Source organism: Mesoplodon mirus (assembly GCF_964341445.2).
Source record: "Mesoplodon mirus genome assembly, chromosome: 18".
NCBI lineage: Eukaryota > Metazoa > Chordata > Mammalia > Artiodactyla > Ziphiidae > Mesoplodon > Mesoplodon mirus.
The window spans coordinates 34723856-34739174 of NC_138994.1; the positions used below are offsets into that span (position 1 = coordinate 34723856).

General features: G+C 45.4%; 1 protein-coding gene across 1 annotated transcript in view; it reads left to right on the top strand.

The window, feature by feature from the left end:
- Positions 1–3507: 3507 nt before the first annotated feature.
- LOC309793396 (RAD52 motif-containing protein 1-like) overlaps positions 3508–15319 on the top strand; it is a gene marked incomplete at both ends in the record, with an annotated part of 39650 nt that continues 27838 nt past the window's right edge. Inside the window, one exon of the mRNA XM_082603868.1 lies at positions 3508–3513. Within this exon, the coding sequence (XP_082459994.1) occupies positions 3508–3513 (6 nt within the window). The remainder of the gene's footprint in view (positions 3514–15319) is intronic.

Here is a 15319-nt window from a genome sequence, read left to right on the forward strand (position 1 = left end):
GTCTATTGGCAAGAACTAGTCACATGGCCCCAAAGGCAAGGGCATGGCTGGGAAATGTAGTTCCCAGTAACAAACACAAGTCTTTGGTGATCAGCAAACTGATTCTTCACATGGAAAGATACAGACAAGAAACTGAATAACAAATTATTTATTACTTTCGGAGGTGATAAATGCTATGGGAAAAATGCAGGAAAGAAATAGAGTGTCTGGGAGGGGGGGAGTATTGAAAATTTAAATAGACTGGTGAGAGACGGACTCACTGGGCTGAGCAAAGCTTGAAGGAAGCAGAGGCGTGAGCCATGTGAATATAGGGGAGACGGTGTGACTGGAAGAGGAAACACTCAAAAAGGAGCCCATTATGGCTGAAACAGAGCCAGCGGAGAGAGGCAGGAGATGAGCTCAAACAAATCAGAGGCAAATCGTGTGGGACTCTAGATTTATCCTCTGAATGAGACGAGAAGAATCAGATGGGTGTGAGCAGAGGAGAGCTAGGATTTGATCTGCACTTTATCGAGACCAGTGTGGTGGCTACGTTGGGAATACACTGAATGGGGGCAAAGGGAAGGAGATAAAAGTGCATGGGACCAGAGTGGCAACAATGGAGGTGATGAGAGATGTAGATTGCTAGATACAATTTGAAGGCAAAGCAGGATTTGTAGATGGATTGAAGATGGAGTTTGAGAGAAAGACAGGAGTGACTGTGGCCTGAGCAATTAAGAGATGGAGCTAGGGAAGACCATGGTGGAGCACGTTTGTGGGGGGAACTCAAGAACTCACCTCTAGACATGTTGAGCTTGCGACGTCCATGAGAGTTTCATGTGGAGACGCTAAGAAGCTGCTGGACTAGGGTCTGAAGCTCAGGAGAAAGCCCTGGGCTTGAGCTACAGGTTTAGAGTCCTTTCTCAGGGTAAAGACGCTACTCAAAGCCTTGAGACCGAAAGAGAAGGGCAGGCAGTGTAGTTGAAAAAGAGAGACCCAAGGACTGAGCCTTAGGTCTGGACAGAATAAGATGTGGCCATTGCTGGGGATGGGGAGAAAAAAAGTGAGGGAAGGAAGCGGGCGTGAGTGGGGAATTATTTGGGGCTGTGGTTCATCAGATCAGAATCAGAATGGAGCACCATTAATGGTGACCAAGGGGTCTGTTTCCCCCCAACTCCACTCCTACCTGCCTGCCTCTAGCTGTGTACAATCCCAGTGGTCTGATGATGGGCAGGGCCGTCAGCTGCTCATTCCATGCTTCTGCACTCTTTCACCACCACCCCTCGCTCTCATAAAGGTTTGGTCATTCATTCAACAAATCTTTGCTGAATGCCTATATATGTGCCAGGCCCTGAGTGAACAAGCTAGACAAGGCCTGTGCCCTTCTGGAGCTTATACTCCATAAGGGGGCTGGGGCAGATAATAAACAATCAACAAATAGACAAACAAGAACATTCCTAATCCAGGGTAAAAGAATAGAGAATGCCCTGCTTTGGTGAAGGGGATCATGAAAATTCTCTTCCAGGAGGGGACATCCGAGCTGAGACCTGAGCGCTAAAAGGATGATGGCCATCAGATCTGGGGGTCAAGGATCTGGCTGGAGGGAGGCTTGCAGTGCTGCAGGGGAATGTTGAAGGCCAGTGTGCTGATCATGGTGAGGAGCCCCTCACATGGGACCTTGGAGGCTATGGTTAGGAATTCGGTTTTATTCTAAGTGTGACGAGGACACCTCCCGTGGGTTTAAGCAGAGGACTCACGTGACAACATTTCACAGACCTCACTGGGTTGGTCAGATGGAGAGCAGACAGTAGGGGCCAGAGTGGAGGCAGCGAAAGGAGTTAGGAGGGTTTTCGAGCTGAGGCCACAGGTGGCATCTTGCACTAGGATGGGCCAGGATGCACGTTGTCTTGAACGAACGGGTGGGTCAGGCAGTCATACATATATCAAGCTCTTCTCTGGGTCCAGGCCTATGCAAGGCCAAGAAAAGCACCTCCTAAAGAAACATGAGCGAGGTACAGTCCTTGCCCTCAGCTTACTGAAAGCTGAATTACAGGAAACTCAGACCACACATATTAAGGTGCCGGGCAAACACAAAGCAACCAGTAAGTCAGTGCATAGGAGAGGCTGACTAGGTGCAGAAGGGGGACTGGAAACAGTAACTGGCTACCGCGTAAAGGGGAGACTTTGGAGCCTTCTCCAGACGGGCGGGGCGGCTCATTTTCCAGCGGGCAGTGGCAGAGGGTCGCGAGCAGCGCTGCCTCCCCGCCCCCAGCCCACGGCCCCGCGTGGCGGCGGGGCCTGGATTGTCCAAGAACTTGGCTCCGGGCTCCAGTTTCCCAACTCACTCGGAGCTCAGAGAAGCGGTGACAAAGGCGAGGGCCCTCCCGACACGCCGCGTTCTCAGCCGGCCTGCAGTGACTCACCACCTCGCTCCCTCCCTCACCGCTGACCCCGGGCCAATCCCTTAAGGAGTCTACACCCCACTCTTCTCACTTGGCCGGGACAATTGCCTGGTGGAGTTTTTAGCTCCCCGGGGGCAGGGCTTTTGTCAGCAACCGTCCAGGTTCCTCGAGAGAGGCTTCTCCTAGGGGCTGGTGGAGCGTAAAACCTTTGGGTGGACCCGAAGGCCCCAGGCCCTCCCCGTGCACCGAAGGAGGGCTTTAATGCCTGTGCATTCTTCTAATTTCAGAGCCTTTCAACAGCATTTTATACCGAATACAATTTCGCAAGTCTTGGTGTCCTGGAGGAATTTTCCCTTGGACACCTCTTGGTCAAAATTTGCTAGGGGAAAACAAAAAAGCAACCAGAGTAGGCCCCCAAAGTCTGCAAAGCAGAGACCAGTGGCAATGGGAGGTGAGAGTGCGGCGGACTGACCAACGGGCCCCGGGGCAAGGGGACCACCGCGCGAGGGCGCGGGCCGAAGCTCTACTCGCCCGCGCAACCGAAAGCGGGCGGCGAGTATCGCGAGAGCGCTCAGCTCCCCTGCAGCGAGCCCTCGGGCAGGAGCAGAGGCCCAGGCGGCGGGCGTGGGCTGCGGGGACGCTCGCCTGGTTCTCCGGCTGGCATCTCGGCGCCCCTACTTCCAGCGCGCCCCGTCGCAGCCAGGCGACCTGAGCGTCCCCCAACCAGCCTTGGGCCGGAGTGCTGCCCGCAGTCCTCCGCTCGCCCGGCCGCCGGCGCTCGCCGCCCGGCTGGGACCCGGCAGGTGGACTGCGGCGGGCGCACCCTCCTTCCGGCCCCGGCCCCTCCCTCGAGCCCTGGCGCGCCTCTGCTCCCCGGCCAGAGCTCGCCATCTGCGCCCCCGAGTTACCTGCCTCGGGAAGTCCCAGTTCGCAAGCAGCCGGGACTGTAAAAGGGTGGATTCGGCAGAGCCCAAAACCACATTTCTAGGGGAGGGGTGGGGTCCCCATCTAGAGGGTCGCAGATCGCATTACCGGCCGAGGGGAGGAGACAGCGGAAGGGAGAGTCAACAGAGGTAAAAGTTGCTTTTCGCTTACTACTCCCCCTCCCCCTCCCTTACGCGCTGCGATGCCGGTAGGCTCGGGGACACAGTGTCCGCCCCGGAACGGTTTGGCAGGACAGAGGTATCTTTCCATACGCGGATGCTGCAGTCAGAGCGCCGCTTGGCCTGCAGGGCTGCCGGGCTCCGGGGCCCCGAGGGCGACCCCCGTCTGCCCGGGGGCGGGAAGCAGAAGCCCGCCTCCGGGCACCGAAGATCTAGAGCAATAACAGACGCATAAATAAACCAATGAGCGGCTCTTTGCTGCCAGCAGCAGGGAAACCTCGGGCTGATTAAATGCAGACGCGGGGTGTCTTCCAGGACAGGAGGGCGGCGGGGTAGAGGGAACCGGCGTGGAGGCGAAGGGTGGGGGGAAGGGAGGCCGGGGCAGGAGCGACGGGAAAGACCCAAAGCCACGTTTTTGTTTTTGTTTTTTTTTTGCTGTACGCGGGCCTCTCACTGCTGTGGCCTCTCCCGTTGCGGAGCACAGGCTCCGGACGCACAGGCCCAGCGGCCATGGCTCACGGGCCCAGCCGCTCCGCGGCACATGGGATCCTCCCAGACCGGGGCACGAACCCGTATCCCCTGCATCGGCAGGCGGACTCTCAACCACTGCGCCACCAGGGAGGCCCCAAAGCCACGTTTTTAAACATGGCGTGGGGGGGGGCGGTTTTAAAGGCAACCAGTACGGGGGAGAAGGGGACCGGTCTGCGGGCCTCTGGACCTTTTTTAATACATATTACTTTGAATACATATTACCATGTGAAGTGTTAGTATTCACTTCAAAGTGAAGTTGGTGGTTGGCCACCGAACAGGTTGTCACACGAAGCATTCTAAAATGGGAAATGCCATAGTACTGAAGTTTGTGGTGAAGCGAGGGTCTGTGTCTTTGAACACATCGCTTTTTTAGTCTGCCCTTTTGGCTGGGAAGCTGGGACACTATTTTTAGGTAAGGCGGGAGTTTTGGGGAGTCAGTAAGTGCCTCTCTATCAGCTGGTGTGCTTGATTTTTGCAGTTGTTAGCAAGAAGTTTCATTTCTAATACCATAAGTATTCAATCTACATTGTTTTAAAGTCTGTATACATTTATGGACAGTCCAGTGTTTTACTGGAGCAGGGAGTGATGCCAAAATAACAGGGGAAATCATTTCTACTTGCAAAGGACCTTGTGTAGTTTAAAACTATAGAGCATATTCATGAAAGGCTAAGAATATTGCAGAGGGACCTACAACTAAGTAGACCAGATCTTACACATGCACTTTTGTCCTCTGTTTAAGAAGTAGGCATGGTATTGATATTAAATGCAAATTAGTCTATAATTATCTGTCAGACTCTATTTAAGATTCTAAATACAGGCCCAGCACAAGAAGTAAGGTCCTTTGCCTGTTGTTTTAAATGCTTAACAGTTTGAAATGCCTAGTAGACTTGGGGCCAAGTTTATCAACTTGTCGATAAACAAGAGATGGGGAGGAGCTACTTAAAAATTATAAACAAAGTGTTATGGCTGTTTATTTCCATAAACTTAGATAAGTATACATGCAAATATAATTTGATTTCTAAATAATAGTTTGAATTGTTTTCTAGGAGAGAAGTATGATATGTGTGGAGAGTGTGGCCGCAGCAGCTTGTAGTTCATTTAAATTGCTGGGTGTAGTCAGGATGACTTCGGTAGCACTGGCTAGGAGCCACATAAAACTTAGTGGTCTGTCACTTCACCGGTGGCTGAGATTATACTTTTGAGCTATCCTGAATTTAATAAGGTTAATATTCCTCTTTCAAAAATAAATAGTAGATATAACATGAAGATTTTTAATTTATATGTATATATATGTGTGTACATATATATTTATATATGTATCTATCTTTATTTTAAAAGCTACCAATTGTCTAAAGCAAATTGAACGTTTTTCAGCATACTACTAAAGAGTCATACCAACTTGTTTACTGGTGTAAATTGTACTGGGTCAGTTTCTCCAAGGGCAGGAAGTTGTCTGGTAAAGCCAGAATTTGTTTTTTTTGTTTTGTTTTTTTTGCGGTAGGCAGGCCTCTCACTGCTGTGGCCTCTCCCGTTGTGGAGCACAGGCTCCGGACGCGCAGGCTCAGCGGCCATGGCTCACGGGCCCAGCCGCTCCGCGGCATGTGGGATCTTCCCGGACCGGGGTACGAACCCGTGTCCCCTGCATCAGCAGGCGGACTCTCAACCACTGCGCCACCAGAGAAGCCCCTAAAGCCAGAATTTGTGTGTTCAACTTGTTTTGACCCCCAGAAACCCTGATTCATCATTAGGTTCTTCAAAGAATGCAGGCACATTTTTTTGAGTAAACCATTGTGACGTGTGAATGTTTGTGATTTTTGTTATTTCTGTGCCATATTTTAGGTGTTCTCGGAACATCTGAATTTGCCTTTTTGCTTTCTTCTGTCGATATTCTCCTAGTGGTGAAAATAATCCTGTGAGGCGAGCTTCCTTTCAGTAGGCAATATGTGTAACTAATATAGTTTAAAAACTTATTTATTTTTATGTAAAACTGATGCATGCTATGGTCAACAAATCCAAGCAGTGCTAAGTGTATATAGGAAAAAAGATAAAAAGCCTCTGCTCTCCTTCCTCCATCGTTAGCCATGTCCCCCTAATCTGACCGTAGAAAGCAGTTGGTGTTACTTGGTGTTTGGAAGACCTCTCTTGACTCGGTGCGCGGGCAGTAGTGAAAGCAGAGGGAGAAGTCATGGAAGGCATGGCCACGGAACCCGTTTAGATGTTAGGCAGGTATTCCACCCTTATTTCCTGTGATGTTAATTAATATTGATCATCTTAAACTTCCATTAGTTTAAGATAACTGTAATTGAATTGTTAGTGAAACACTCAAACAGTTAATTGCATTGTCAGGTTGGTAAAGTTTTGATTTGTTGATCTTGTAAGGAAATAAATATTTGGAAATTGAATTCACGTAACCTTAGGGCTGGGAGTAATGTTGGTAATTATCATCTGTGGAATTTTATGATGAGATGCACAGTATACTTACTCTAGGCTTTTTATAACTCATTATGTTTCCTTTAGTTTTCAGAACAACTCCAAGATAGCTGTTATTTCTGCTTTGCAGAGGAGATTTAGGTTAAATGTGAATTAACGAACATAACGTCGCAAGACCAGTAAGTGGTGGTGCTGGCGCTGTGCCTTGGAAAGGGCGTTCTCTTTCCACTGCAGTATGCTCTGCTGCTTCTATCTAGTCTGTCTTATTTTCCAGATGAGGAAATTGAGGCCTGGAGAAGTCAAGTGACTTTCCCAAGGTCATACAGCTGATTAGTAGTAACATTAAACCAAACTTTTATCTCAGGACTCTTGGTCCTGGCTGGTTATGCTACATTTTACTGAAGTACTGTGGACCAAAGGACCATATGCTGTGACCACTGGATACAAATGCTTCAGAACTGATACATCAGCAGTGGTGTTTTCTAGTATGTATTCAAAGGTTCCTTCTCTCTCTTTCAGAAATTATAAAGAGCTCTGATGGGCTCTTTGGGTGATACCCAGTGCAGTGAACTGCAGGTGAGTAAGGTCTGGGAGAGCCTTATTTACAAAGCAAGGACTTGGTAATGCCTGAGGAAAAGACCAAAGGGACTTAATCTAGAGGAGGGTGTCTGGTCAGCAAGATGAGCTGGGACAAGGTGGAGGAAGTAGGGCCCTGGTGCAGCAGCGGTGACCTGACTGAATTGGCTACTTCTGGGGCCGACTGGATGATGGTGAACCTACTCCAAACAGACTGCCTGATGCTTTGTCAGTTTGTTTGAAGAGAAGTGAGGGTAGGTTAATCTTCCACTTCTGTTTTGCATGAGTAACTGCACAGGGATTCAACCTATCTGCATATGATTGGCTCTTCAGAGGTCCTTCAGTTTTTGTGTCAACATTCTTGAGTGTTGACCGCCCAGTGCTCTGATGAACAGGTTAAGTGTTAAATTGTCTGTTTTTCCTGTTATCTACTATGTGTGTATTGTCATGAATGACTATATATCTGCATTTCTGAGGATCTGGATACCAGGAACATACCAATGGAAACAGAAGGTTAAACTTTTTCCCTAATGGTTGTATTAGTCCTTCAAATTATTTGTTTATTGCTGAAATGCCCTAAGAATGACATTTTAGTCTTGAGTATTTATTATTTCACAGTAATTAATCTTCTTGGTCCATTATAGTATCTTGGCCATTCAGTATTAAACTAAGAAAATGGTAATACTACAGAAAAACAATTAGAAGACTGTTCTAATATTGTCCTTGTGGGGCATCAGTGCTAAAATTATTTTTTGATGTATTTTTAATGCTAGTCCCAGAGACTTTAATGAGACAATGCTATATACTTTTAGGGTTTATAATTAAACTTAGGCTTGGCTACTTATTGATTGCTAAAGTAAAACATTGTTGTAGGGGTTCTTTGTTTCTTGAGTTAGGGTAGTTTGCACGATTCATCCCCCACAGGTTCATGGGGATGATCAGAAGGCTAGCTGAGCTGGTTTCTTGGTCCTTGGAAAGCTGGGGTCTGGGTTGTCATAGGTCATTGTGATCAGAAGTACATGAGCGTTCTCAGTTAAGGCCAAAGTGAGCAATAAAAGAGAGGTGTGGACCTCTTCCTGAGACTATATCGAGTTTGCATCCTGGGACCCCTAAGTTTGCTCAGTATGGTAGAACTTTCTCTCTTAAATTATAAAATAATTTAAGAATTGTTATTAAGTAAATTGTTAAATATTTGGGTTACTACCCCTAAAACAGTTGATTTTATTTTTGGCATTCTGTTAAAAATATATATATAGAGATATATATCTCTCTATATCTATCTATATATACATACACACACACATAGATTATTGTACTCCTTTTTAATTATAATGTAAATAATTTGAATTTTTCCTACTTATTAGATTATGAAACATTTCCATGTTATAGTTGTCACAATTTTAATTGACATGATTACACTTTGAGAGGCTGCAAAATATTTCATCAAGTCATGCCGTCAATAATTTACTTAACTCTTTTTATGTTAGTTATTTATGTTGCTGGCTCGTTTTCAGTTAATACTTTAATGTACATTATTGTAGATATTATTGTACTTTTCTTCGGGCTCATTATATCTCTAGGATAAATTTTTGAATGCATTATTGTGTTAAATGGTATGAATGTTTTTATGGTTTTTGATATATATATCGCCATCCTGTTTTTCAAGAATGTTATACCAGTTTGTACTACTAAGAGATATACAGATGTACCTGTTTCGCCATAACTGGATATAAATACATTTTTTCCTTAAAAGTTTTTGCTTATTTAATAGTGTAAATTGGCCTTTGTACTTCTTTGTTCTATAATGTTGAATTTTTCTCTTTGAGTCTCTTCATGGTGAATTGTTTGTTCATATCCTTTGCTATTTTAATCAGTAAACTATCGATGTGGGCTTTGGATGGTAAGGCAAGTATAACCAGCTAATAAACAGGTGATTATTAAAAAGATGATCAGAACCTGTTCGGGGAGAATGTTCAGAGAGAGTCTAGTCTGGATGGTAAGTTTTCTTGAGAACATAGTGGTTGAAGGGGAACGGGTGAGTTATTCCAAGGTTCAGCTCAGCACATGTTTAGTGCGCATCCATTGTGTACCACGTGTTGCATCCTCTTAGTGCTTCTCAAGTCATCGTGGCGTATACTTGGCTGAAGGAGGAGGCTGCTTGAGGCTGCTTGAGGCTTGACTTGTGGGACTTTGGCTGCTGAAGTCTCTTTGTGGAGGGCTGAGGGGATGACTGACTAGAACCTCTTTAGCTCATTCAGGGCATACCACAGTGCCACGGCACAGTCTTTGAGAAGCTCTGTTCTGAAGGATACAAAGACGAATAAAGCATCATTTCCTCTGACAAGGAGCGAATCATCTAGTAGAGAGAGTAGGGGCACCAAAACAAGAAAGGACTAATAGGAATTTGAAGGGTGCTGTAAGAGGGGTTCAGACAAGGTGCTTAGGGGTTCAGTGGACGGAGTGATACTGCCCCCTTGGGGATGTAAGGGAACACTTCAACTGAGGAGGTGGCATTTAAATTGCACCACTGTGAAATTGAGGCGCCAGGGCAAGAAGAGGGCATTCTGGAGGGAAGGGTAGCTTGAGCAAAGGCTGAGGGGTGGTGTTGGAAATGAGGTGGATGTCCGGAAACTGAGTATCCAAATTACCCGGACCCTGGGTTACATGAAAGAACATAGTGGACAGTGAGGCTGTTGAGAGGTCATGACTGGGTTTTGGAGAATGCATATGATGGATTGTGAGTGAGGAGAAACTAGAGACAGGGTTTTCAGTCGAGTTCATGGCACTACTCCAGGTGAGGGATGATGAGTGCCTGAGTTAGTGTGCTTGGGAATGAAAGGAGGTGGTGGAGTCAAGAGGTACTTTGGAGGTTGAACAGAGAGATGTGGTGACTGATTAGGTAGGAGGGGAAGGAACAGTCAGTTCTGTGTCTTAAGTCAGAGATGATGCTGAGGTATTTGTGGTTGGATGGCTGGCAGAATGGGACAGCAGGAATACAGAGGTCAGGAGGAAGAGCAGGTCTTAGGGGTTTAGAATAGAGAAAAGATGATTTTGGTTTTGTGTGTTGAGTTTAAGGAACTAGTAGAAAGGTGAAATCAGAATCTTAACCCTGGAAGGAACAGATGAGGAAGTTCAGGGCCCAGAGGAGCTAGAGGGACCAGTGAGGTCTCACAGTTAGATAAAGCAGAGTGAAGACTGAAGCTTCCTGATTCCCAGTGCAGCACTCTCTTCAGTGCCTCAGACTGAGAAACTTCTCTGCTGTGGTGTTTTCCTCGCACCCAGGTGTGCTCAATAGGAAGTTGGAAGTGGCAGAGCTTATGTTGGGAGTGAAGAGTTTATTTTTTAATTACATTTTTTTATTATGGAAAATTTCAGATGTATAGAAGTGGAAAGGGTATAATCAATCCCACTGTACCCATTGTTCAACTTTAATAGTTAGTGATGTTGTTTCCTCTGTTTCCTCCCTCTCCATCAATTCTATTGAAGCAAATCGGATAAAGTGTTTTGGTGAACTTGAACTCTGCGTATCTGTAGCTAAGGAGAATTGAACAGTTCAGTAGCGTATGTTCTGAGCTTTCTGGGTGGGGGTCTAGAGTGAACAGAAGTAGCATTAATTGCCAGAATTCCTGGGCAAGTCACTTACGTCTTCTGAGCCTTCGTTTGTCTGTGAGACGGAGGTAATAATGGCAGCGTCACAGAATCACCTGAGATAAGGTGTAGAAAACCCTCTGTGAACTGTGAGCCTGAAGTGTTATGCAGATTTTAGTTGTTGGTAATAACAGAAAGGTAGTGCTATTCCTTTGGGCTTCTGTGTTGCTGGCATTCAATACATTTTTATTATTCAACAAAGAATGATGTGAGGTACCTGAGGCTTCAACAGGGAACAAAACAGACAAAATCTCAGCTCTCCTGGAACTCATGTTCTAGGTCTGGAGTATAATAGGAAGCTACTACCTTCATAGTGATTAGTGTGGGCCAGACACTGTTCTAAGTGCTTTCATATTTTACCCTATTTAATTCTTGCAGTAATGCCTTGAAGTGTAGCCCTGTTACTATTCCCATTTTGCAGATTTGGAAATCAAAGCAGATTTTTAAGCAGATTGCCTCAGGTCACAATGCCAGGATTCAGATTCAGGCAGAGCTGGCTTCAAGCCTGTACTCTTACCCCTGTGCCATTAAAACGCTTTAGCTCATTCATGGCGTACTAGTGTTTGGTACAAATACAAAAGGTAGGCCCTGATTGAAATTATTCCTAAACAAGTAAGTGTTCTCTTCTTGAGGGAGAAAAAAAGACAAAACCAAATGAAAAAAATGGCAGTACACAGTTCTCTGTGGATGGGGGTATATTAGTATTCTTACACAGAAAAGAATGTTTCTTCCTAAGTTTTTATAGGCTTCAGCAACTTTCTTGGATTCTTTAGATACAAATGGCCACCTCAGTGGAACGAAGTCATTTTCCTGCTGGTACTTGGGAAGAGTCTCTTCTTGAATGAATCTCCTTCTTGCTTACAATTCTTCTTTTTTCTCCTACTCCTCTCTTTCCTTACCTTGGGGCAGTTCCCTTCTCTGATTTCCCCTGTTGTCTGATCCTCCTTTTCCTCACAGCTGTGGTGTCCCTTCCCAGTGTCATCAGCTGCCCATGTTCTCAGGGATTTCCTTCCTTCTGCTTTTGCCTTCTCTTCCCTAGCCTGCCTCTGTCCGTCTTCTTGGGCCTTACCCTCTGTTGTGGCTCTTCTGAGTTTCTTCAGCGGGACTAACGTCAGGACCAATTTCCCGCCTCTGGCTCTGGCTCTGCCTTGCCAGCTCGTGGTTCTTCTTCCTGGGCAGGGAAGATGGGGAAATGGGCAGTGAGCATTCCTTAAGTTTGCATCAGGATTAGGACATGGGCCTCACTCCTTTTAAGGAGGGTTAGGAGGGTATTATGGCTTGCATACCTGTGGGGTTTTTTTTGAATATTGTTAAAATATACATAACATAAAATTTACCATTTTAATCATTTTAGCATACAATTCAGTGTCATTAAGTGCATTCACATTGTTGTACAACCATCACCACCATCCATCTCCAGAACTTCATCTTCCCAAATTGAAGTCTGTACTCATTAAACACTAACCCTCCATCCCCCTCTCCCTCAAGCACCTGGCAAACATCATTCTACTTTCTGTTTCTCAGAATTTGAATAGGGTCCATTCATACCATAGGTACCTCATGTAAGTGCACTGATACAATATTTGTCTTTTTGTGACTGGCTAATTTCACTTAGCCTGTCTTCAAGGTTCATCCATATTGTAGCACGTGGCAGCATTTTCTTCCTTTTTAAGGCTAAATACTATGCCATTGTATGTAAATACCACATTTTTAAAAATCCATACAGTTTTTGATAGACACTCAGGTTGCTTCCACCTTTTGGCTGTTGTGAATAATGTTGCTGTGAACTTGGGTGTATACATATCTGTTCAGGTCCCTACTTTCAGTTCTTTCAGGAAATACCCAGAAGAATTGTTAGATCATATGGTAATTCTGTGTTTAATTTTTTGAGGAATCCCCATATTGTATTCCATAGCAGTAGCACCGTTTGATGTCCACCAGAAATGTAAAAGGGTTCCAATTTCTCCACATCCTCGCAAACAGTTATTTTCTATTTTTTGGATAGTAGCCATCCTAATGGGTGTGAAATGATAATATATACTTGTTTTTAAAGGTGTTTTATGTAGAATAATAGAATTTCAGGACTGGAAATGGTATTAAAGATTTCTGGTTCAATTAGCTGTAGACAGCAACAAATGTCCTCATATGTCTTAGCATTTTCACTTCTTTCTCAGTTGGAGAAAGGCATTTTGGGCAGATGGGTCTCTACTGGATCTTCGGCTCAAGATGAACTATGTCTGACCCAGGCAGGGTACATGGAATGCAGCTTTGCCAGAGATCTGCTCTTCTCTTCTGCCAGTGACTCTCTTTCTTATACTTCTTTACAGTTTCCAACTGTGTCTTCTGGGTTATTTAATCTTCTTTCCAGCTTCTTTAAGGGATAAGGTAATTGTATTCAAATAAACATTTTTATTTAAAAAAACTAGGTAAGTTAGCAATTAATGAGCCCAAGATCAGTATAAACTGCTCAGATGATTAAAAAGACTATTCAATATCAATTTGAAGGAAACCTAAATATTACTCCTGGATGTTAGCTATAATTCCTTACTATGGAAAATAAGTCACCCCTTTTCAATTTTTTTTTTAATTTGGAGGAGATGAGTTAAGCAGCATAAAATAAAATATATTTTATATTTACGAGAAGATTATAACTTCTGGATTAGTTTGGGTTTTGAATCATTTTTAAGTTAAAGAAAACTGTTAGGGCCTCCCTGGTGGCGCAGTGGTTGAGAGTCCGCCTGCCGATGCAGGGGATACGGGTTCGTGCCCCGGTCTGGGAGGATCCCATATGCCGCGGAGCGGCTGGGCCCGTGAGCCATGGCCGCTGGGCCTGCGCATCCGGAGCCTGTGCTCCGCAACGGGGGAGGCCACAACAGTGAGAGGCCCGCATACCGCAAAAAGAAAAAAAAAAAAAAGAAAACTGTTAGTTTAATTTATATTATGAAAATCTTTACGCCTACAGCAAAGTTGTAAGAATAGTATAATCAATACCCAATTGTTAGCGTTATGTCATAATTTGCCTTGTCTCCCTTTCTCTGTCAAATAGATAGAATTTTTTTTTCCTGAGCCAGCTGAAAGTAAGTGGCAGACATCTTACATGGCATTTCATTCATACTTCATCATGTGTCTCCTAAGAATGAGGACATATTTCTTCATAAACATAATACCATTATCACACCTAAGAAGATAATTCAGTAATACTAATAGTTATACTATCAGATATCAAGTCCATGTATAATTTTTCCTATTTCTTCCCAAAATATATTTTATTTCTTTAGTTTGTTTTTGACTCTTTAGTTTCTTTTTTTTAAATTAATTTATTTAATGTATTTATTTTTGGCTGCGTTGGGTCTTCGTTCCTGTGTGTGGGCTTTCTCTAGTTGCGGCGAGCAGGGGCTACTCTTCATTGCGGTGCACGCGCTTCTCACTGTGTTGGCTTCCCTTGTTGTGGAGCACGGGCTCTAGGCGTGTGGGCTTCAGCAGTTGTGGCGCACGGGCTTACTTGCTCTGCAGCATGTGGGATCTTCCCGGACCAGGGCTCAAACCCGTGTCCCCTGCACTGGCAGGCGGATTCTTTACCACTGCCCCACCAGTTCTTCTTTTATAAAAAAATTATTTCCTCATTTGTTTTTATGTGATGATGCCTTTATTTATTTATTTTTATTATTGTTTATTTTTGGCTGTGTTGGGTCTTTGTTGCTGCGTGCGGGCTTTCTCTAGTTGTGGCAAGTGGGGGCTACTCTTTATTGTGGTGCGCGGAATTCTCATTGTGGTGGCTTCTCTTGTTGCGGAGCACGGGCTCTAAGTGCGCAGGCTTCAGTAATTGCAGCACCCAGGCTCAGTAGTTGCGGCACACAGGCCCTAGAGTGCGTGGGCTTCAGTAGTTGCGGCGTGTGGCCTCAGTAGTTGTGGCTCGCAGGCTCTAGAGCGCAGGCTCAGTAGTTGTGACGTACGGGCTTAGTTGCTCTGCGGTATGTGGGATCTTCTCGGACCAGGGCTGGAACCCGTGTCCCCTGCATTGGGAGATGGATTCTTAACGACTGCACCACCAGGAAAGTCCCATACGTTCCTTTTTTTAATGACAATTTTGAAGAGTCCTGGTTCATGTATTTCATAGACTGTCCCTCAACTTGGGTTTGTGTGATGTTCTCCTCATGACTGGAATGGAGTTAGGGTTTTGGGGAAGGAGATGTTTACTTTTAATATTTTGTTTCATCTCTCTCTTGGATTTTTATATAAGATATTCAGAGCATATAGATATATATTTTAAAAAGCATGCTTGTAGACTATTATTTTATAATCTGCTTGCTATTTTGTAATCTGGTTGGGATGATGGTGGTATGCTTTTTTTTTTTTTTTCAGTACGCGGCCTCTCACTGTTGTGGCCTCTCCTGTTGCGGAGCACAGGCTCCGGACGCGCAGGTTCAGTGGCCACGGCTCACAAGCCTGGCCGCTCCGCGGCATGTGGGATCTTCCCGAAGCGGGGCACGAACCCGTGTCCCCTGCATCGGCAGGCGGACTCTCAACCACTGCGCCACCAGGGATGCCCATTTTTTATTTTTTTGCGGTACGCGGGCCTCTCACTGTTGTGGCCTCTCCTGTTGTGGAGCACAGGCGCCGGACGCGCAGGCTCAACGGCCATGGCTCACG